This window comes from Nanorana parkeri, unplaced genomic scaffold, assembly GCF_000935625.1.
Source record: "Nanorana parkeri isolate BGI_ZX_2015 unplaced genomic scaffold, ASM93562v1 scaffold206, whole genome shotgun sequence".
Lineage (NCBI taxonomy): Eukaryota > Metazoa > Chordata > Amphibia > Anura > Dicroglossidae > Nanorana > Nanorana parkeri.
The window spans coordinates 808602-832388 of NW_017306474.1; the positions used below are offsets into that span (position 1 = coordinate 808602).

The following is a 23787-nucleotide window of genomic DNA, read 5'->3' on the forward strand; positions in this document are numbered from 1 at the left end:
GCAGCTTTAAAATACTTACACTGCTTTCGAAATATACAGTTGATGGTTGAAAAATACATAATGGCATGAATTGATTTGAGATAGATAGATAGATAGATAGATAGATAGATAGATAGATAGATAGATAGCGACTTTGGCATTTTTCTCAAATGTTTATTTGCATTTAGGCTAGTGGCAAATAAACAGTGTGAAAGTTAACCATCTACAGAAGCTGCATATGACAAATTAACCACTTGCTGACCGGGGTGTTAAACCCCCTTCCTGTCCAGGCCATTTTTCAGTATTTAGCGCTGTGGTATTTTGACTGACATTTATTCAGTCATGCAACGCTGTCCTGAATTGATTTTTTTGGGACACATAGAGCTTTCTTTTGGTGGTATTTAATCACCACTATTTTTTACTATATGAAGAAAAAAGTACCGAACATTTTGAAAAAAAAAAAAGTTTTCCCTGAGGTATGCTAGGAAACTTTTATTATTATCAACTTCTTTGGTAAAATATAAAAGACGCGTTCACGTCGGGTAAATGGTCACCAAACATGTCAAGCCTTAAAATTGCATGCACCCTCAAAACTGCGAAAATCTACCTTTCCCAAGGTGATATTTTAAAATGTTGACCACTCATCAATTTAGTGTTAACAGTGATTGATGGCCCTAAAATTATTGCTCCGACGTTCGCGGTGATATGAAACATGTGTCGCGCAATCTTCTTTTTGCATGTAGGCATACCAGCACGTGTTAGCGTATGTATGTGCATGTACGTGGGGGCAGGGGAGTTAAAAAATTATTTTAAGCGTTTTTCTTAATTTTTTTTTTAGGTGTGTGATAGCACACATACAGTGAAAGACCCCTTATATCACCTATGGACCAAAGAAGATGATATAGCAGTGGACTGCTTCACCAGCTTCTTCAATGGCTACAGCAGCCGGAGAAATGACAGTGAAACCGGAAGTGATGTAAAACACACCACTTCCGAGTCCAGTGATCAGAGCAGAGATCAGCAGCTAAGAGAATGCTTATCTCCCTCCAATCTAAGCATACAGACCCTCCCTGCCGGTCCCAGGCCCAGAACAGCAGAGCCAGGACAGCTGGCGGAGGGGTGGGACACACTCCCACGCAACATACAAATGATCGGGAGGCCCTATAGCCACCCATACATTTGTGTGTAAACCGCCATCGCCAGCTGTTTAAAATGTTAACGCGAGCGAGAAAGAACGTTTAAAATCACCCACCCACATTCAAGAGTGACCCATCTGGTCATTTATTTACAGCGGCCAAACGGGAAGAGGTTAAGAATTAGTTTCATTTTTTCTTGTTAGAAAATGGAAGCAGTCTTTTCATTGTAAAAGAAAATTGCAGAATTGCTCTTGGTTAAGATACAACGTGATCACATCAAATAAATTGATGGAAGACTGATCGCTCTCTTTCATTCCCTCTTTATTTTTTCATGTTTTTGTTTTGTACAACATAAGCACATTGTATTTATCACAGGTATAAAACATTGCCTTTAACTATTAGCAATCTAAGGAAAGTTGGTTAAGATGCTTATTTTAGGAGAAATAGCCTGTAAAGTCCTATAAAAAGTTTTCCTGTGTTATTTCACAGGTCTGGAATTTTTTGCATGCATCAACCAACAGATGAATATAATTGTAGTTTTGATATGCCGGGAGAACAGCACAATCTAAGAACTTCACTGTTTTGTCTTTTTTAGTTAAACTTTTTTGGACGGGATCCTTTGTTTGTCTCCATAGCTGCATACTTAGCAACAAGACCTTTTTAACCTCAACCACTGCATATCCCTGATGAAATTTTAATTAACGTTCTTAGCAACAGCAAAAAAAAAAGGAATCAATAGGGACTTAACATATGATCTGTATTTTCTACCATGATTTAACCTTTGAGTTTCTTGTATTGCAGATTGTGAGAAAAACGCTACCAGTATTTTTGTGGACAATGTAATACAAACCATTGTTATCTGTGCTGTTATATTATGAATACAATTATTTTACAGATTTTTGTGGGTTTTATTTTAATTTGGGCGAGTTTTAGAATCTCAGATTTGACCAGAATAATTACAATGATGACTAGTGATAGCAAAATTGAGAGTTTTTATTAAACTTAAATTTTAGTTAAAAGTTTGAGATTTCACAGAAATGTTGCCAATTGGTGAAAGGCAATGGAGCCAAATGAGAAAGTGAAATAATGCTGGTTGTTGGTGGTTTCTAAAGGTGCAGTGGCCTTTAAATGGGTCCTGAGGGTCACAGAAGCTCATTTCAAATATGCTGGACCTGTTCTTGTGCCAAAGGTCCCTTCATTAGCCTCAAAATGTTAAAATTTCAATTTTCAGAAAAAAAAAAAAACCAAGAAGAAACAAATAAAATAAACAATTTAAAAGCAATGGTGTGCAAAGAATATTTTTATACATAGAAGAAGGAAGAACACAATTACAAAAATAAAACTCAATTAAATAAAATAGTAACCTAAATACATCTTCCCCCCACAAAAAAACAGGTTTTCAAAATAATGAGAAAATAAGGGAGGAGTTTTTTTGGTTCTCAAGAAAATTTCACATAAGCAGCTCAATTAATCAAAACTGAAAGTTTCTGCTGCAGCTAAATGTTGCTGATGATGAAATCAATTTCACTCCGATCATCCCTAAACTGTAAGCTGCATTACCAGGAGCTAAAAGATCTAACTTACTGTATAGTAAGGCTCCAGCACTACAAACAGTGTATGATAGTGTTCTGTACCCCATTGAACTTGGTGTTGGCGTATTAATAATCATAGCTTGGTAAAGCAGGGGACTCCATAGACCCCATAGACCGCTAGAAGGATGACAGTGGTGTGAAAAAATATGCACTTTTGAGTCAAGCATGCTTTTTTCTAAGGATCATGTCACACAAGCCATATCATAGCAGCAGTCTGTAGCATTTCCAAAATCAATATACCTATCATTTTGTTTCTATGAAAAATTAATTGGAGTCTGTGTCACAGAAATATGTACCAAAGTCAAACAGCAGTTAGCTACAAAATCATCAGCGTCAGTATCTACTCATGTTAACATAGACAGCTGATGATCATAGAAACACACAAGCCAACTTCAGCCGCAACTCTACAGCCAGCTACAAATTGCCAGAAAAAACAAACAGAGATTTATAGCTGCTTCTTTACAAACTTGCTAGAGTGGCATGGCTCTAAGAAAGATCATTTGTACTAAAGATGTTTAGTCAGAAAAAAAAATATTTGTAGAGATGGATTTTTGTAACAGCCATTTGTAATTGGAAGAAAAGTCTTTTTTGCTGAATATATTTCTATTGTAAAGTTGAACTCCAGCCAGACATATACTGTATACACCAACAGAAAAATTGTTATATTTGTCTAATTTGTCTTGACATTTCCTGTTCTCACCTGTGTAGAAGTTTCTGTTTTAGTTGTGTAAATAGAGACGACACTTTAAAGCCTGTACAGGTCATTAGTTTAGAGTTAACCATGAATATTAGCTCTAGAATTATTGTTCTCACTTTGGAGCATCCATCGAAACCTAACATGTGTATTGTAGTTTTCGTGTGCAGGCGCATCCAATGCGTGTTGCCGTTAGTATTTGTGTGTCTGGGGGGATGGGGGACTTTATATTTTTTGGGGGGTATTTTAACATTTATTTTATTTAACTTTATTTTTGAAACTTTTTTTTTACTTAACTTCATTCACAATCACAACTTTTGCATGTTAGTGAAGCTGATCAAGCACAAATTATGCTTAATCAGCTTCTTCACTGACAGCTCAGAACCCGGAAGTGATGTAATCAGCGTCACTTCTGGTTTCATTCAGCGGGGAGGATATCAGTGAATGGATATACGCTTGTCTCTCTCCCTGCTACCCACCGTCACCTGCGATGCCGGTCCTGGGCCTGCAGGAGGAGGAGCAAAGCCCGAGAAGCAAGGCAATGAGGTGTCAGGCAAGGGGTTGGACACATTCACCGACCCTGGAAGCGATCAGGCAGCTTTAAAATACTTACACTGCTTTCGAAATATACAGTTGATGGTTGAAAAATACATAATGGAATGAATTGATTTGAGATAGATAGATAGATAGATAGATAGATAGATAGATAGATAGATAGATAGCGACTTTGGCATTTTTCTCAAATGTTTATTTGCATTTAGGCTAGTGGCAAATAAACAGTGTGAAAGTTAACCATCTACAGAAGCTGCATATGACAAATTAACCACTTGCTGACCGGGGTGTTAAACCCCCTTCCTGTCCAGGCCATTTTTCAGTATTTAGCGCTGTGGTATTTTGACTGACATTTATTCAGTCATGCAACGCTGTCCTGAATTGATTTTTTTGGGACACATAGAGCTTTCTTTTGGTGGTATTTAATCACCACTATTTTTTACTATATGAAGAAAAAAGTACCGAACATTTTGAAAAAAAAAAAAGTTTTCCCTGAGGTATGCTAGGAAACTTTTATTATTATCAACTTCTTTGGTAAAATATAAAAGACGCGGTCACGTCGGGTAAATGGTCACCAAACATGTCAAGCCTTAAAATTGCATGCACCCTCAAAACTGCGAAAATCTACCTTTCCCAAGGTGATATTTTAAAAGGTTTACCACTCATCAATTTAGTGTTAACAGTGATTGATGGCCCTAAAATTATTGCTCCGACGTTCGCGGTGATATGAAACATGTGTCGCGCAATCTTCTTTTTGCATGTAGGCATACCAGCACGTGTTAGCGTATGTATGTGCATGTACGTGGGGGCAGGGGAGTTAAAAAATTATTTTAAGCGTTTTTCTTAATTTTTTTTTTAGGTGTGTGATAGCACACATACAGTGAAAGACCCCTTATATCACCTATGGACCAAAGAAGATGATATAGCAGTGGACTGCTTCACCAGCTTCTTCAATGGCTACAGCAGCCGGAGAAATGACAGTGAAACCGGAAGTGATGTAAAACACACCACTTCCGAGTCCAGTGATCAGAGCAGAGATCAGCAGCTAAGAGAATGCTTATCTCCCTCCAATCTAAGCATACAGACCCTCCCTGCCGGTCCCAGGCCCAGAACAGCAGAGCCAGGACAGCTGGCGGAGGGGTGGGACACACTCCCACGCAACATACAAATGATCGGGAGGCCCTATAGCCACCCATACATTTGTGTGTAAACCGCCATCGCCAGCTGTTTAAAATGTTAACGCGAGCGAGAAAGAACGTTTAAAATCACCCACCCACATTCAAGAGTGACCCATCTGGTCATTTATTTACAGCGGCCAAACGGGAAGAGGTTAAGAATTAGTTTCATTTTTTCTTGTTAGAAAATGGAAGCAGTCTTTTCATTGTAAAAGAAAATTGCAGAATTGCTCTTGGTTAAGATACAACGTGATCACATCAAATAAATTGATGGAAGACTGATCGCTCTCTTTCATTCCCTCTTTATTTTTTCATGTTTTTGTTTTGTACAACATAAGCACATTGTATTTATCACAGGTATAAAACATTGCCTTTAACTATTAGCAATCTAAGGAAAGTTGGTTAAGATGCTTATTTTAGGAGAAATAGCCTGTAAAGTCCTATAAAAAGTTTTCCTGTGTTATTTCACAGGTCTGGAATTTTTTGCATGCATCAACCAACAGATGAATATAATTGTAGTTTTGATATGCCGGGAGAACAGCACAATCTAAGAACTTCACTGTTTTGTCTTTTTTAGTTAAACTTTTTTGGACGGGATCCTTTGTTTGTCTCCATAGCTGCATACTTAGCAACAAGACCTTTTTAACCTCAACCACTGCATATCCCTGATGAAATTTTAATTAACGTTCTTAGCAACAGCAAAAAAAAAAGGAATCAATAGGGACTTAACATATGATCTGTATTTTCTACCATGATTTAACCTTTGAGTTTCTTGTATTGCAGATTGTGAGAAAAACGCTACCAGTATTTTTGTGGACAATGTAATACAAACCATTGTTATCTGTGCTGTTATATTATGAATACAATTATTTTACAGATTTTTGTGGGTTTTATTTTAATTTGGGCGAGTTTTAGAATCTCAGATTTGACCAGAATAATTACAATGATGACTAGTGATAGCAAAATTGAGAGTTTTTATTAAACTTAAATTTTAGTTAAAAGTTTGAGATTTCACAGAAATGTTGCCAATTGGTGAAAGGCAATGGAGCCAAATGAGAAAGTGAAATAATGCTGGTTGTTGGTGGTTTCTAAAGGTGCAGTGGCCTTTAAATGGGTCCTGAGGGTCACAGAAGCTCATTTCAAATATGCTGGACCTGTTCTTGTGCCAAAGGTCCCTTCATTAGCCTCAAAATGTTAAAATTTCAATTTTCAGAAAAAAAAAAAAAACCAAGAAGAAACAAATAAAATAAACAATTTAAAAGCAATGGTGTGCAAAGAATATTTTTATACATAGAAGAAGGAAGAACACAATTACAAAAATAAAACTCAATTAAATAAAATAGTAACCTAAATACATCTTCCCCCCACAAAAAAACAGGTTTTCAAAATAATGAGAAAATAAGGGAGGAGTTTTTTTGGTTCTCAAGAAAATTTCACATAAGCAGCTCAATTAATCAAAACTGAAAGTTTCTGCTGCAGCTAAATGTTGCTGATGATGAAATCAATTTCACTCCGATCATCCCTAAACTGTAAGCTGCATTACCAGGAGCTAAAAGATCTAACTTACTGTATAGTAAGGCTCCAGCACTACAAACAGTGTATGATAGTGTTCTGTACCCCATTGAACTTGGTGTTGGCGTATTAATAATCATAGCTTGGTAAAGCAGGGGACTCCATAGACCCCATAGACCGCTAGAAGGATGACAGTGGTGTGAAAAAATATGCACTTTTGAGTCAAGCATGCTTTTTTCTAAGGATCATGTCACACAAGCCATATCATAGCAGCAGTCTGTAGCATTTCCAAAATCAATATACCTATCATTTTGTTTCTATGAAAAATTAATTGGAGTCTGTGTCACAGAAATATGTACCAAAGTCAAACAGCAGTTAGCTACAAAATCATCAGCGTCAGTATCTACTCATGTTAACATAGACAGCTGATGATCATAGAAACACACAAGCCAACTTCAGCCGCAACTCTACAGCCAGCTACAAATTGCCAGAAAAAACAAACAGAGATTTATAGCTGCTTCTTTACAAACTTGCTAGAGTGGCATGGCTCTAAGAAAGATCATTTGTACTAAAGATGTTTAGTCAGAAAAAAAAATATTTGTAGAGATGGATTTTTGTAACAGCCATTTGTAATTGGAAGAAAAGTCTTTTTTGCTGAATATATTTCTATTGTAAAGTTGAACTCCAGCCAGACATATACTGTATACACCAACAGAAAAATTGTTATATTTGTCTAATTTGTCTTGACATTTCCTGTTCTCACCTGTGTAGAAGTTTCTGTTTTAGTTGTGTAAATAGGAAATAGTGTCTGAGCCTTTGGCAAGACCTTTGTGCACTTCATTAAACCATTCTCCTCTTTACAGCAATTTCCATGCTGCTCAATGGCTGTGAAGTACTGAGTTTTCTTTTTGTTGGCAGGTTTGCAGTTTGCTGAAGGAGCCACTGTCTCTGAAGGATCTTGCACCTTTGAAAACAACACATGTGCCTACAAATCTGCCTTTGCCTTTCTTCCATGGGTTGTAAATATAGAAGGTACAGTCAATGTAATTTTACTTGAATGTTTTCTTATTCTTTGCAATAGTGATATGTTCTGTATTCTATTAGGGGATCTTTAGTATCCCGGTCATGTTTACAGTCACAGGAATAGTGCAGCACTAAGAAATACTGTATATAAACAGGTTCATTAGCTCAGGAGTAGAAGCAGTACTAGTGTATACAAGTATTAGTGCCATGTATACAAGTATACTTGCATGCTCATTTACTCTAAAGAGCACACATTATTGTGTGCATAACAAGGGTGCACTAGTGTGCATTGTGAAATTGTGCTGTCATGTGCAACAATGCATTGTTAAAATGCATTGCAGTTCATGATATATTTTTTAAATTGTAGGTGATTCTTAAGTGCTGTTGCTGCAATACAGGGCATCAGAACACTGTGAAAAATGCAACATGTCCTACTTTTTTCAGCGCACACCAATGTGGTGTGTTGGTGTGAACCAAAGTCATAGGACATAACATTGATGGTGTGAACAAACCATAAACCTTTCATGCAGCCACTAAAATATTGCATTTGTTATTTTGAGTTAAAATAATAAGTCAGTATAAAGTATAAATGAAATTAAAAAAGCACTTGTGGATTTAACCAACATGTATATTAATTCTTTATTGCCTGTGTAACTAGGGGATGACAGGTGTTTGTAATTTTCCATTATCTACACACGTTGTGCATGCCTATGTCTCCTATCTCAGAAAGTTGCAGAAAGTTGGGAGTTGTAATAAACAGCTTTATACCTACCCTGTAAACAAAATCAAGAACAAGGGATAATAAAGATGGGCCTCAGGTAACTGAATGTAATACATGTGTTATATAGAAATATAACAAATTACCTCTATTAAAATACTAAACTATAGTAATGGAAATGAGACACACAATATATACATAGGGGGTTATTCATGAAGGAGCAGAAGGATCCAGCCGTAGCTTCGGCTCTCTTCGGCCTCCGGAGGCCTTCGGTTCAGTCAAACCGAAGGGCTGCTGTATGGGCTATTCACTATAGCCCGTACAGAAAACCGAAGGCGGCTGAGCGGCTCAGCCGAGCCGAGGGGATATGCTATCGATTGAGCCGAAGTGACAGCCGAAGCAGGGAGAATCGCCTGCCGAAGGTCGGCCGTTCGGCCCGCAAATGACAGCTGGGCGGAGCCAGCCGTGATCTCACAACTAGCTCTGCCCAGTTGTAATGACAGATCAGCGTCCCCAAATGACCTGGGGACGCTGATCTGTCACTAAACAATAATAACTGGGCTCCACCCTGTTGTTATTCATTTGCCGGGACCTGCTAGAAGACTCTGGCAGGTGCCAGCCAATAGGAAACAGTTGGGTGGAGCTAGTTGTCACTGCCAGCTCCACCCAATTGTTTTTCTTTTTCTTTTCCAGCTCTGTACACTTCGGCTCGGTTTTTCACTCAGCAGCTTAGTGAATAACTCTTATAGTATACCCTCCCAAAAAAAAGTTAAACTTCAGCAGGGCTTCTGTGATGATACATTGTAGTTACTTTATAATGTTATATCAGATGCTGTGATATATGTCATAGAAGCACAGCGCATCAATCTTGTTGTAGCAGTTAACTGAGAACTGGCACTATTACTGCTTAGAAATGTTCGAATTTATCAGAATTTATTACTAATAAACATTTATCTCTTTTTCCCATTTCCAAAGCAGCTGTAGTATAGAATACTTGGACTCTATGCCCTGATGATATTTTTTTTTTACTTTTTCTTTGGGAGGTATTTGTTATACTTGTCTGCATAATTTCCAGTAATATTGTTTAGTATTTAGTAAAGGTAATTTTCTTTATATTTGTGTATGATACTTGTATTGTATACAGCTTGACCAGAGACCCAGCTCCATTATCCCTTGTTCTTGTAATATACATCATACATCAAGTTCTACCCCTGCTGGAGCTGGGCGTTTTAAAGTATAAGTGTACGCTCAACAAAGGATGATGCTACATATGTTTTCGCACATTTCATTTAAATACATACTTTATTCTTATAAACATATAGTATATTTGACATTATACAGCAAAAGGGGAGCATAAGGAGTTACGCGAAAAAGCTGCTGATGCATAATATAATACACCAATCTCCAGGGTTTCGACAGAACTTATCAAAAATCGGAATGTCCCCTAATTTAAGAAATCCCTTTCTCGGAGCTGGTTCAATAAACAGGTATAACATGTAAATAAATCAAAAAAATTCATTTAATTATAAAGAAACAGATAAGAACAAAACAATACATCCACAACAAGACATTATAAAATCAATTAAATTAAAAAACTTCCCTTGAACACACAGTAGTTTAAGTGACACGGAGGATCTACAAGCCAGCTGGTGTAGCAAAGACCTGATTAACGCAGATACATGCACTGTAATTCATATACGGATACAGAGTATCCAAAGTTACTCACAGCTCATATGGTTTAGGGAGAGACAGTCCTGCTCGGATCCCACAGTGCTGGAAGGTTGAATAATATTCCACTTCAAAAAGTGTGTCCTGTAGCTGTGGTTTAGGATTCAGAGAGAGGGGTATGTTGGTAGGGCTGAAACGATGTAAGCGCCCTTCCCTTTCCCCTTACTTGGAACTCTCACTGACCCGCGAACTTCGATTTAGTTTGCAGAAAAAATATATATATGTGCGGCCGCACAATGAAACAGCAGACAGCAACAGCGGTAGAAGTGGAGGTCTCCACGGTGAGAAATTCCAGGTATACTCAAAGATCCGCAGAAGTGCAGTTGCCGCAAAAGGTCATCATATTTGACATTAGACATATGCTTTGGTGCTCACCCTGTTTTTGGTTTATACGACCTGTGATGTGGTAGATTGAGCACATCTTTCCGTTACAGTATGGTTAAGGTAATCCTATCAGCAGCTTTGTCTAATAGCATAGGGGCTCATTGTTTTGACAGATCATCATTGTCGAGCAGCAAAATGTGGGAAATTGGGCAGGGTCAGAAGGACAAATTTAATTATAAAGAAACAGATAAGAACAAAACAATACATCCACAACAAGACATTATAAAATCAATTAAATTAAAAAACTTCCCTTGAACACACAGTAGTTTAAGTGACACGGAGGATCTACAAGCCAGCTGGTGTAGCAAAGACCTGATTAACGCAGATACATGCACTGTAATTCATATACGGATACAGAGTATCCAAAGTTACTCACAGCTCATACGGTTTAGGGAGAGACAGTCCTGCTCGGATCCCACAGTGCTGGAAGGTTGAATAATATTCCACTTCAAAAAGTGTGTCCTGTAGCTGTGGTTTAGGATTCAGAGAGAGGGGTATGTTGGTAGGGCTGAAACGATGTAAGCGCCCTTCCCTTTCCCCTTACTTGGAACTCTCACTGGCCCGCGAACTTCGATTTAGTTTGCAGAAAAAATATATATATGTGCGGCCGCACAATGAAACAGCAGACAGCAACAGCGGTAGAAGTGGAGGTCTCCACGGTGAGAAATTCCAGGTATACTCAAAGATCCGCAGAAGTGCAGTTGCCGCAAAAGGTCATCATATTTGACATTAGACATATGCTTTGGTGCTCACCCTGTTTTTGGTTTATACGACCTGTGATGTGGTAGATTGAGCACATCTTTCCGTTACAGTATGGTTAAGGTAATCCTATCAGCAGCTTTGTCTAATAGCATAGGGGCTCATTGTTTTGACAGATCATCATTGTCGAGCAGCAAAATGTGGGAAATTGGGCAGGGTCAGAAGGACAAAGCAAAGATTTCCATAAGACTATAAGACTATTATGGAATTTCCATAAGACTATATGTGAATTTATTGCATTTTATTAACCCGTAAAAGCCACCCTTGTGTAGACATCCAAAAGCCCTGCTGGGAGATGCAATCTTGGATGTGATGTCAGCAGCCCCAGCAGAACCAGTGCTGTCACCAAAGTGATACTCTATGGTATTCCCTTTCACTTCTCCACCAGCAGCTACATAAAAGCTTATGAAGATAGGTAAAGGGAGGGGCAGAGGAGCTAGACCAGCACAGATACTAGTCAGATACTCCCAGAAGAGGAGAGGGTTATGACATAAAAGAGGGAGGGGGCTGTGCTAGGGTATTGACTACTCTTTTTCTTTAGCACGTTCAAAGGCACACAGCAAGTGAATAAAGAAAAGTTCATGGAATGCTGAAACACTGCATGTAAGCATTTAAAATGCATTTTTTTTTAAATTGGTAACAGGGTCCCTTTAAGCATAAGTAAATAAAAAAATTTAATCAAGAGAGAAAAATGCTCTATATTTGAACTTGTGCTTTAAAGTTTTATTTCTTATTTCTACTGTTCTGTGAATGTTTTTGAAAAAAATAGCATTTAAATATCAAATGCACTGACACTTAAATGTAATCCACATTTAATAATTGTATATTTATTGCTGCAAACTCCTAAGAGACCAAATATTGGCCAGCTTAGTTATACCAGGTCAGCACTAAAGTTTCCTGGAAATAATTTTATGATGTTGGCCGTTCTGTTGGGCAAGAACTCAGTTTTCATAAATATCCAGACAAGGGACTAAGTGACATATAAAAAGCCAAATATTTTTTCTCTTTTGTTCTCTTCTCCTGTCTTTATTCTTCTTTATCTCTTGTTACTTACTAGAATAAAGTTGGTTATTAATAAGTTAAGTTTTCTGAATTTGTGTTGTGGCTGTTTCATAAAATAAAAGTTAAAGCTGAACTCTGGGAAAAGCAAATATTTTTAAATGTAAGATGTATGTGTATTCCTACTTGCTGGGTTTGGTGTATTTCTTACAGCATCCTTTCTCAACCGGGGTGCTGTAGTGCCTTCTGGCTCCCATAATTTTTTTCCATGGTGCAGGCAGCATCCTCTAGTACCATGGAAACTAATGGCACTAAACCAATGGTGGGTAGGTTCCATTCAGAGATGGATTAATTGTGTAGAGTCCCCCTTTAAAATCCATTCCAGACCCTATCTGGGATAAGGGTCTGGTGTAGATTTTGGAGGGGCCACATGTTGCTTTTTACATTTTAGACTGGGGTGCCTTGAGGTTTTCCATACTTTAAAGGGATGCTGTGACGGAAAAAAGATTGAGAAACACTGTCTTAGAGATCTGTGCAGTGATCTAGTGTGAAACTTTACCTCTGTGCAGGGACCAGTCACTTCTACTCTTTCTTCTTGTGCAGAGTGACTGGTCTTGTATCCGCCTCTTCTTGTAGTTTTCTGCAGGCAGCCTGTAGTGGGTGGAGCGTGCTGGTCCTTCCCACAGCTCCTCGTACAAGGTATGTGCAACATAAGGATGATGTCACTGCACCGTTTACAAGGTAATAGATGAGTTGCAAAGGCATTTCATGCTCACAAAGGGGACTTATACCTGTGTGTTGACTGAGGAATATATTTAAATGAAAGTAATTGTTCTTGAAGTTCAGCTTTAGCAAAGCCTGCATTGTAGATACTGGTTGTACTACAAAAACTTAAATCCGATCAACTTTAATTTTTTAAACTACACTGGAAATTGTAGTGTAAAATCTGATTAGCTGCCATGGTCTTCCCTCTGATGACAGGTACACTGAAGTAGATTTCAGAAAGCTATCTTCTTTCATATAAAGCACTGTAAAATGATCAATCTGATAACTATATAGAAGGGATATTGGAAAGTGTGTAATGCTTAGCACCATGTCTAAGTAATAATTTCATCTCTATACATAAATATTTTGCAGGCAGTATTTCAGTCATACAGCCGAACCGAATGCCTGGCAAGTAACACCTGCCACTGTGGTTACATAGTCACCAACTGCAGGTCAAACAGGGGATTCCCACTTCTGAATTCAATTATCTATTTATATATTCACACACATTCATTCCCAAATTGAAAGTTGCCTTTGTCAGCTGTAACTGTAGCAAAGGGGGTTTCTACTACATAACTGTATCAATGCCAGGAAGAATGAAGGCCACAAGTAGCTGGATCAATTGTATGCTGTGAATGCTTTGCATTTTATTCAAGATGACTTGAGTTCATTTTGTAGAACAGTGTTGCCATGGAATCTGTTCTTGGCATGTTGTTTTGTGCTAGCAATTTGAATTATGAGCTATGACACATTTCAATTTAAATGTATTGTGTGTGCCTGCTTAAAGATTTTATAAACTCAAAAGCAAAAATCTAATATATTGTTGCTTACCATTTCTTAGATGTGGTGGCTGCTTTAGCTTTCTTTTTCCCTTTATTTTCACCTCGTGATTCAGCCAGTAAAGCTGGCCATACACTAGTAGTTTCCAAAGGAACTTCCGTAAGAAAGATCTTTCTTTCGACTTTATATTAGTTGATGAGGTCAAATGGACAATCCATTTCGACCGCAGTGATGAAAAAAGGAGCAGGATGGAAACATTTTCTCGAAGGAACAAAATGGCAAAATAAAACGAAATTTCATTCTAAATTTGTCAAGTGTCTGATGGCTTTGTCAGGTGGTAAACAAAGATTTTTAATTGGTAAAGAAAGATCTTTCATTTGGAGATCTGCCAGTGTAGGATAAGCTTTAGTCTGTTTTTTTAAGCTTTCTTTAACAGACCAAGCTGTCCAGCAAAAGTGGCAGTTTGAAGGTTGAGGCAAAACATTTGACACTGACAGTGGTGCTTACAATGGTCAGAGTTTATTCATTTATATAATACATTTTATCCTAAAAGGAAAATAAAAATTATGCTGTAACTGTTTAAAAAGTGTTGGCTCAGTTCGGATTTCATTTGTAAGTCAAGTCCATGTAACACTACCCTCTCCACAGGGTGACAATGCTGCCGCCCAAGGGTGGCTCCATTGCTCTTCTACTGAGTATTGCCATAGTATTGCCATCCTAAAGCTGGCCATATGCCTATAGATTATCTGCAGATGTTCTATGGTCAGATAGAAAAAGTGCAACAGATTCCTCCATCTACACTAATCTGTGTGGATGGAGGAATCTCCCGCTGGGCCAAGCTTCAGTATCTTGCTAGTCGGCCCCCCTGACCCTCAAAACACCTGAACAATGCCTGCGTCCAATCAGATTGTTCAGGTATTTTAAAAGCCAGCAGGGCCGACTAGCAAGATACTGAAGCTTGGCCCAGAGATTGCTCTATCCACACAGTTTAGCGTAGATGAAGGAATCTGTTGCACGTTTTCCATCTGACCATAGAAAATCTGCAGACACTCTATAGGTGTTTGGCCAGCTTTAGAGAGGAAGTGTGATATTAACCTGATCACCAGGTCAAAATAAAGGAAAAAAGCCCTAAAAAAGAAAACAAAGTCACCACATTAGATTGGATTGGTATGCTGCAATATATTAAATTGTTGTTTTTGGGTTTAGATACACTTTGAAGTGACCCTTGGCTATGTCTGTGAAAGTTCTCATTCATTCAGGTCATGGTATATCTGTAAAAAATAAATCAAAGCAACTGGACTTGCTGTATTTCTCTTGAAGACGATTCGCTGGTCATCCGACTAGCTTTCTGAATTGAGAAAGTGTGATGACCAGCGAAACGTCATCAAGAAAAATACAGCAAGTCAGTTGCTTTTATTTATTTTTTACAGATATGATCCTTTGACTTGTATAAAATATTACCACCAGCTGCCCCCTAGTAACAGAATTTGTATATTTATTGTCAATCAGCAACATAGCTACACCTCTACACATTTAGGCAATTTGTTTAATGCCTTTCACATATCCACAAATAGTGTCTTCTTTGTTGTGGAGTTGTCAGAGTCTGTTGTGGAGATTTCCCCTCACTTCCTTTCAGGACAGAAAAAGACAGGAAATTTCTCCAGTGGGACACAGACAAAAATAACAACAGCGATGGCTGTTTACATACAAGCGTTCCAGCGTCCGTAGAGATACCCGATCGCTTGTATTTTGTGCGGGTGTGTGCCCCCCCCCCCTGGTCCTGAGATCCACTGTGTGGGCCGGGACCGGCACGGCAGCTCTATCACCGGAGATCAAAGGGAGATCAATACACGATCTCCCCGCCGGTCTCCGAATGCAGGAACTGAGGCATATTACATGACCTTCGCATTCAGCTGTCAATCCCAGCTACAGAAGCAGTGGCGAATCTGGTGAAGCAGATCTCTGTCTCAGCAGCTTCTCTGGGGGTCCCTAGGTGACATTAGGGGTCTTAGAGACCCTAATGTCTTCATAAAGAGGACCTGTCATGTGTATTGGCTATCACATAGGGGGATTCTTATCCCCCTATGTAATGGCAATTAAGTTAGGTGTAAAAAAAAAAATCATACACACGCAAACATGCGTCGGGTGCACCTAAGTGCGAAAACGATAATTGCGCCTAATTGTGCCGCACATGTTACATATCACCGCGAACGTCAGATTGCGAGCATGAATCACTGATAACACTAAACTGATGAGCAGTAAAAGCTTTTAAAGCATTGCCTATGGACATTTCAGTAGAGCGTTGCATTAATTTATAAATGTCAGTCAAAGTGCCGCAGCGCTGAATACTGAAAAATTGCCTGGACATGACGGGGGTGTAAACACGTGGTCTTCAAATGGTTATTATCACTTTCGTCACATAGACTTATGATTACGCATTCTCAGTGTGATATGCGTCAAGGCATCAGCTGCCACTTGCTGACGTTTGTGCTGGGTTTTGTAACAAATCCTCCAATTTTTGCACACCATCTCTTCCTTTATCACAGTAGTTCATTAATATTTAATAACTAACATTCAGTATAAGACTTCATTGTTACTTACAGACATCCTAGTGATACATTTCTGTTGAGGTTTTTTTTTTTTTAAATGTGAATGATTAATAATTACTATACTTTACAAGCCATAGAACAAACAGTTTCAGTGGAGAAAATTATGAAAAACACCCAGTAAAATAGGGCAACCAAAGTGCAGCAAAATCAGGCCTGAGGATAGTGATTTTGATGGTGATCACATATATACAACAGAATATAAAATTTCCCAAATATTGTAAATGTGCATCAGGATCAGATAGAGGAGACCAATTAGTTCCTCTGGCTCAAATGAACCCAAATAGCAGGAAATCACATAATCAGATAGACCCAATAGATGACTGCTTCAGGTTGCAGGTAAGTATATAATGGTTGTTATTATGTGTATCTGTTAATGAACAAAGTGAGTAAGAGGGCTGGCAGATGTAAAGTCAAGTTTGGACTGTAGACCTGCTATTCAGTACAGTCATCACACAGCATGATCATTAGCATTCTCTACACTGCGGTCAATGAAGTGTGATCACATACTGGAGGTATAAACACAGGCACTGGTGTGCCACATTGTGTATACAGTATATAATTTCCAGTAACAGTATGTTTAGGTATTTTACTTTTCACTTATTTATGATTTGAGTGTTGGACTATATATTATGGTACCAGAGTATACTATATGACATCAGAAGATGATATACAAAGTAACAAAATCATCAAAGGCACTGTGTATGTACAATAAGAATGACATAATTAGGCCTGTTAAAGGATAATGAATCCACAAACAAAAATATAACATTGCAGCTTACCTGCATTATGGAGATGGCTGCATTAGTTTTCTCACTGTCAGGGTACATACATTTCCTGAAAGTACTGACAAATACCGCTTGATATTGCCAGTGCTTGTAACTTCCTGTGCCCCAAACTGAAATCTAACCAGTCTTCCCAGATATCTTGTGTGAACTAAAAAGTCCCTTCTCCCTAAGTAATGGAGATCAGGAAATAAGGAGGTGTTTGTAGTCCAAATCAGGAGAGCAGCCTAGGGTAAAGGTCCCCACACACCTTACGATAATCGCGGGAAATCCCGCGATCGTACGATTATCGTAAGGTGTGTGGAAGCCGTGCGACCTCTACTACTGTAAGGTCGCAGGACTTTAAACTTACGAACATGTTCGAAAACCCGCCGAGCATCGTACGATATTCAGCGGGTTTGTGGCATGTTCGTACGATAAAAGCCGTACGGGCAGGTGTGCGCAAGCGCACACTGCCCGTTCGGCATTGTTCATCGGAAGCCCGCCCCTCAGGGGGCGTGGCTTGCGATCATGGCAAGTACGATCTGCCTATGCAAGATACGTTTTTTAAAGTACCTTACAAAGTACCTTACAATCATCGCAAGACAAAAGTCTTGCGATGGTTGTAAGGTGTGTGCCCAGCCTAACAATGCTGTGGCTCTATAGATACAGTGCAGTGACTCAGCGTTGCCACCCTACAACATGAAGTGTGTTACTAGCAGGTGAAAATAAAGGTAACAATATTTAAAAAGCAACTAATGCAGCCATCACATAGACACACATCAGGTCCCACTAGTGAGATTTCTCTTCACTTCCTGTCCGATAGCCACAGCAGGAAGTACGAGGAGGTCCCTCCAAAGAGAGGGAGATCCCTGGTGGTCAGCAGAATCACCAGAACTGATGGCTCCATTGGAAGATTCCCCATCTATTCCTGTTTTGCTGAGAACACAAAATGTGGGATTTTCTTTCAGTTTCAGTGATAACGGTCACCAGGACAAATAGAGATGGTGACTCTCCCTGACTGGGACACAGGCAGCAATAAAAAAACGGACAGGTGATCTAATCCCTCTTCACTTCCAAAAAGTTTTTATGTAGTGCAGACAATGCACAACAAAAATGTGTTGTACTTTAGTAAACTGATTAAATCGTTCTTCACTCTATAAGCTAGTAAAGTATAAAGAAATAACATTTCAGTGTGCAAAAAGAATCATCTGTACTAAATAGAAAAAGCACAGTGGGGGAATGTATGAAAACTGGAGCAGACAGAATCTGGAGCAGTTGCCCATAGTAACCAATCAGCTTCTCTCTTCAATTTGTTCAGTTAAGCTTTGAAAATGAAAGAGATAAACTTATTGGTTACTGTGAGCAACCTCTCCAGGTTGGGTCTGTCCCAGTGTTGATGAATCCCTGTAAATGTATGAATTCTGTTTTATGGTTGTAAGATTTGAGGAGGCCTGAAAGTAGCGTGAAGGATAAAGGAAGAAATAATTCTCTCTGCCTACAACAACCAAATATATTTCCGCTTCCACTCTTTCCTTGTAGGCTGCAAATAAAAGAGGAAACCTCATGGATCAGCATGGGAAACACACAGTTCTTTCAGACAGTCTCATAAATGAAGCTTTTGAGACAAATCCATGCTATCATTTCATTGTGGAAGATTTCATATCTGACCGGAACTTATGAAAGGTGCGGACTGAAAATGTTTGGATTGCAGCCATGCTTTGTAAAGACAGTTTATTCTGTGACTTGATGGCAGTATTGGTCTTCCACTAGCTGGAAGCTTAGAAATGACTACTTGATATGTAGCACAGAATGGTATCTTACACCATTATACCATCAACAGAAATTAAAGTAGTCACAATGTATTTCACTTTTTTTCAGTAATGAATCTAGATTAAACAAATGCACATTGCCCAACAAAGTATTTCTTGACATATTTTTCCAAGCACTTACAGTCATCATGTTCCCAACTAGCTCCAACTCTGTCAGCTCTGCTTCCTTGAACTTACTGTCAGGCTGCGTTCACACCTGACCGTTTTGTAGGGCGTTCTACGCTCGACGAACACTCTACAAAACGGTCAAAAATATAAATTGCATTGTAGTCAATGCCCTACAAAACGGCCCACGCCTGAAAAGGTCCCGGGACTACTTTGGGCCGTTTTGTAGGGCGTTTTCCATTTGGATACTGCCAAGTAGCCTTTGGGGTCGCGCGACTTTTTACCGCGAATCGCGGTAAAAAACCCGCGCGACAGACGCGCATATTACAATACGCCTAGGTGTGAATGGGGCCTCAAGTACAAGTTCACAAGCGACAGCACAGTCTCCAGCAGTCGTCCATCTACTAACATGGAGAAGGGGTAGGGATGAGATAGAAAGAAGGAAGGAACGAAGTGGTGGGGAGCAGGGGAGTGTCTTAATTTGCTGTGTTTGTGGAGACACACACAGCATACTAGCACACACATGGGTGGCTTCATAGAACCTGACAAGGGAAAGGAGCCACGCTAAAACAGGATATCAGGACCAGTGCTCAGGAGACCAGCTGATTCTGCAGGAAACTACAACTTTTACACATCAAGAAGCAGCATCCATTGCAAGTGATTAAATCAGCATTTGAAATCGCTCAAAACCTTTTTATTTTAATATCACTTTAAGTTAAAGTTGCTTTTGTTTAATATATGCTTTTAATATGCATATCTGCATGGAGTTCTATGTGTTTGCATGGGTTTCCTCCAAAGACATACTGGTAGGTTACTTGGCTCCTAACCAAAGTATGTGTATACTGTACATGCGTATGAGATAAGGACCTTAGATTAAAAGGCACTTGAGGGAGGGATTGTTGTGAATTTACACTATGTGAAGCACTGTGTAAATGGTTGGTTCTGAATTAAATACGTATGAGTCTTTTGCTGATATGTTATTTCAGCAGAGAGCAAGGATCTGATTGGTTGCTGTTGACAAAGCAGGTACCACCCTTTCTGATAAAGTCTTGTTTTATTCCTTCTAGTATAGAAGCACATACGGAATGATAGTATGCTAATAATACATGCCAGTTTGTTCTAATATTCACTTCTAATATTCACTGGCATTTTACTTTACCCTTAAATGGTGCACAGGTAATGAAAAGCTGGACTGAGAAAAGCACACTTTTCATCTTTTCCACTTGGTCTTCCACTTTGTTTATTCCTGGAAAGCGTAGTATTTTTGTGAAAACCTGGAAATGGACATTTTACATGGAAATAGTGTCTGCCAGCTTCTCCATGACTCATGTACTATGGCTGCACTTCTCTATGGCTACTGACTCTTCTGCTATTGAAAAGGATTGGGAAAGCTGCTTACCGTATGTTTTAATTGGGAATAGGATTATATGTACAGACTGGCATATGTGTGATTTTAACCATGAACTTGATATGTTTTGTCATTTAATATGCAGTTTTATAATGCAATGCGTAACTCCGGTTAATCATTTTTATTAATCCTAGCAGTGGGGCTAACCCAGCACTGCAGTGATTAACTGCTTGTTTTTGTCTATGTGCTAAAAAAAAAAAAAAAAGCTTATACTCACCCAACCATCTGAGCTAGCTCCCTGCTTTTGTGATCACTGAAGCGTGTCTTCTCCACCAGTGCACAGATGGAATGCTCCTGGCATCCTCACATCTATACACAGTCTGTGCACAGTGTGTGGAGGGTGATGACACCAGGATCCTTAGACCGTTGCAGCAGAGGGGAGAGACGTTCTAGACACCGGCCTAAGAACAAGCCGGCTCACATGGTCTGGTGAGTATAACTTTTTTTTTAGCACCTAGACACAAGCGAGCAGTTAACCCTTGCAGAATGGTGGTAGCCCTACTAGAAAGGTTAATCATCAGTTCTTCTTTAAACTGTGGCAGTAAGGATTCGTACACACATGCTTCAGCTTTGATAAGAACAGTGAGTAGAGCAAGCTTTAAAACATTTTTTTGCAAAGCTTTTGACAAGCTTTGAATAGCTTTGCTGAAGCTTTTAAATGTGGAAGATAAATACAGATCATGTGGGGTGTCTAGAGCAGTGATTCTCAACCTTTTTCAGTTATACCATCCTTTAAAGTATACAAAATCTCCAGGAACCCAGTGTAAAATGTAAAAAAGTAAATCTAAAAATGTAAACAATTATGTGCCACCCCTCCAAAATCAGTACCAGATCATTATCTAAGATTGGGGTCTAGAAAGGATTTTAAGGGGGGACACCATGCAAAAACACAAAAAAGTGGGAGTCCCTTGTTCATATTAGGAGCCCCATATACATCAGAGCCCCCCTCTTTCAGGAGGGCCATATTTAAGCGAGTAATTCCCCCAAATTACTTGGGAAAGTGAACTTGCCCTTTAATGCACATTGTGCATGTTAAAGAGCGCTGCTGCCCGGCTTTCACAATATGGCACATGGTGGAATGGGGGCAGCACTCACACAATGCCATATGGATGCATGGCTGGGAGCGGCAGATGTGCTACTCCTCCAGTTGGGGTTTGTCACTATAATGAGAAGATAACACAAATTAGGAAATGTACAAGGATGCACTGTCTTTTCTAGGGCTGTAGAACGAAGGCGTGTTCTTATACCCACCCCGTCACCACCTCCCGGGTACCCAGTTCCCTCCGCCCCCTTGTCTCTCCCCATCCTCACCTTCTCCTCTCTACTGGACCCTTCGCGCTCTCAGCAGCAGTGGAGGTAGGGGTGTCCGGCCAAGAGTGTGTTCGGCCTGAGCGCCGCTCTGTTAACTCCTTCAGACCGCAGCCAACTGTCCAAGTTCTGAAACCCTAGAATTTGATCTATATGTTCGTTCAACCATAATTTATCTTTTTCACAGTAAGTGAACCCACACTTATTATATATAATTTTTTAGTCGACAACTAGGGCTTTCCATTGACATCAAATGTATATAAACGAACCATACATTTAAATGAATAAAATCTAAATTTTTAAGTAAAAAGCCCCAAAAAATCAAACCCCAATAATAATGAACAGAACTATTGTACTGATCAGAGTAATCACAGTTACATCGAGTAAATAGATACCAAACATGTCAAGAGTTAAAATTGCGTGAAACCGTGCACAAAATTGTCTATAGGTGACGCTTTAAAAGCCTGTACAGGTCATCCTTTTTGAGTTAACCATGAATTATTGCACTCACTCTGATGTTCGTGGTGATGCCTAACATGTGTGGTTCAATTACCTGCATGTGTATTTATTTGCATGCAGATGATGGGGGCGGCTGGGTTGGTTTTAATTTATTTTTTAATTTTATTTATATAATTTTTTACTTTTTTATTGCTTTTTTATTTATTTATTTTTACTTAACTTTATGCCATCACACAGGGGATAACAAGCCCCAATGTGATAGCGTTTGGAGGTGACAGGTTCTCTTTATGTCTCCCCTGCCCTCCAATACAGAAGATCGAGCACAGCATTGTCTCACTGATCACACAGAGCAGATCGGAGAACAGACGTTCTGTTCCCTGCTCTCAAAAATGGATCCTACCCTCCCTGGATAAGCATCATTCATTTCCATGGTGCTGGCAGCCAGCCAACCTACACCATGAAAAGGCATGACACTGTGTAAAAAATTTCAAGTCACCCCTAAGGAAGCCAGAAGGCACCGCTTGTTATGGCAAAGGAAATGAGTAGTGTAAGCGTTCCTTTGCCTCAGCTGCTTGTTAAGTAACAACAGTGGTCCTCTGAGCTGTCTGTCACTGCAATCACTTAAAGTTTCCATTCAAAAATGTGTCTGTAAAGCTGTAAATAAATACTTACCTCTCCTGCCACTGAACACTGCTTCATTGAAAAGGCTGCATTGAAATTGCTGGGTGAAGTTTCTTTTGAAACTGATACTTTTGAGGTGTCAATTTCCTTTGTCCCCCTCAGTGGTCACTGGTTTCTCCCACCAACTCCTACATTACTAGAGGTTACAGAAGTGGAAAAGGGGTCAGCTGAAGGAGCCATTGAGTTCTGCAAGGGACACAGGAGACTGAAACTTCCAGAAGTATCGGTTTTAAAGTAAACTTCACTTGCCAATTCTTCTTCAGTGAAGCAGCGTTCACCAGAACGGGCAGTAAGAGAGGCAAGTATATACTTCCTGCTTTATAGGCACATTTTTAAGTAGGAAATTTAAGTCAGGCGACAGAAAAGGTTTAAAGAAAGTATTGGTCAATTCAATTCTGCCTTGCTGCACTGGGAAAAAAAATAGAACGAGAACATTACTTTATTCAGGTACTTTGATAAATAAAGCTGGACTCTAGGCACATTGTTAAATTATTTTTTAAATGTACTCTAAAATGCAAGCAGTGTAAGTACCTGAATTTAACTCGGCATCAGCCTCTTGCAGTCCCTTTACAGCAAGGCTGAAGTGTGAGAGGAAAAAGCAGCACAAGCAGCCAATCAGTCCACGTGCTGACAAGCAGAATGCTCATAGGAGGAAAAAGCAGAGTGACAGAGAGATGAGCCCATCACTGTGATGCTTCTCTTTTCACTGTTCAATCGTAGCCTGGGGCAGGTCCAGCATGACCTTGGCTCAAAGGAATTGGATGAAATGGGGCTGGCCAACAGACTGAGGACATCTAGTGGCATTAAAGGTACTGCAGGGGAACATCT

General features: G+C 39.3%; 1 protein-coding gene across 2 annotated transcripts in view; it reads left to right on the forward strand.

The window, feature by feature from the left end:
- MAMDC2 (MAM domain containing 2) overlaps positions 1 to 23787 on the forward strand; it is a 76786-nt gene that overhangs the window by 7919 nt on the left and 45080 nt on the right. For both annotated transcript variants that reach the window (XM_018555639.1, XM_018555640.1), the window contains exon 2: positions 7559 to 7672. In XM_018555639.1, the coding sequence (XP_018411141.1) occupies positions 7559 to 7672 (114 nt within the window). The remainder of the gene's footprint in view (positions 1 to 7558; positions 7673 to 23787) is intronic.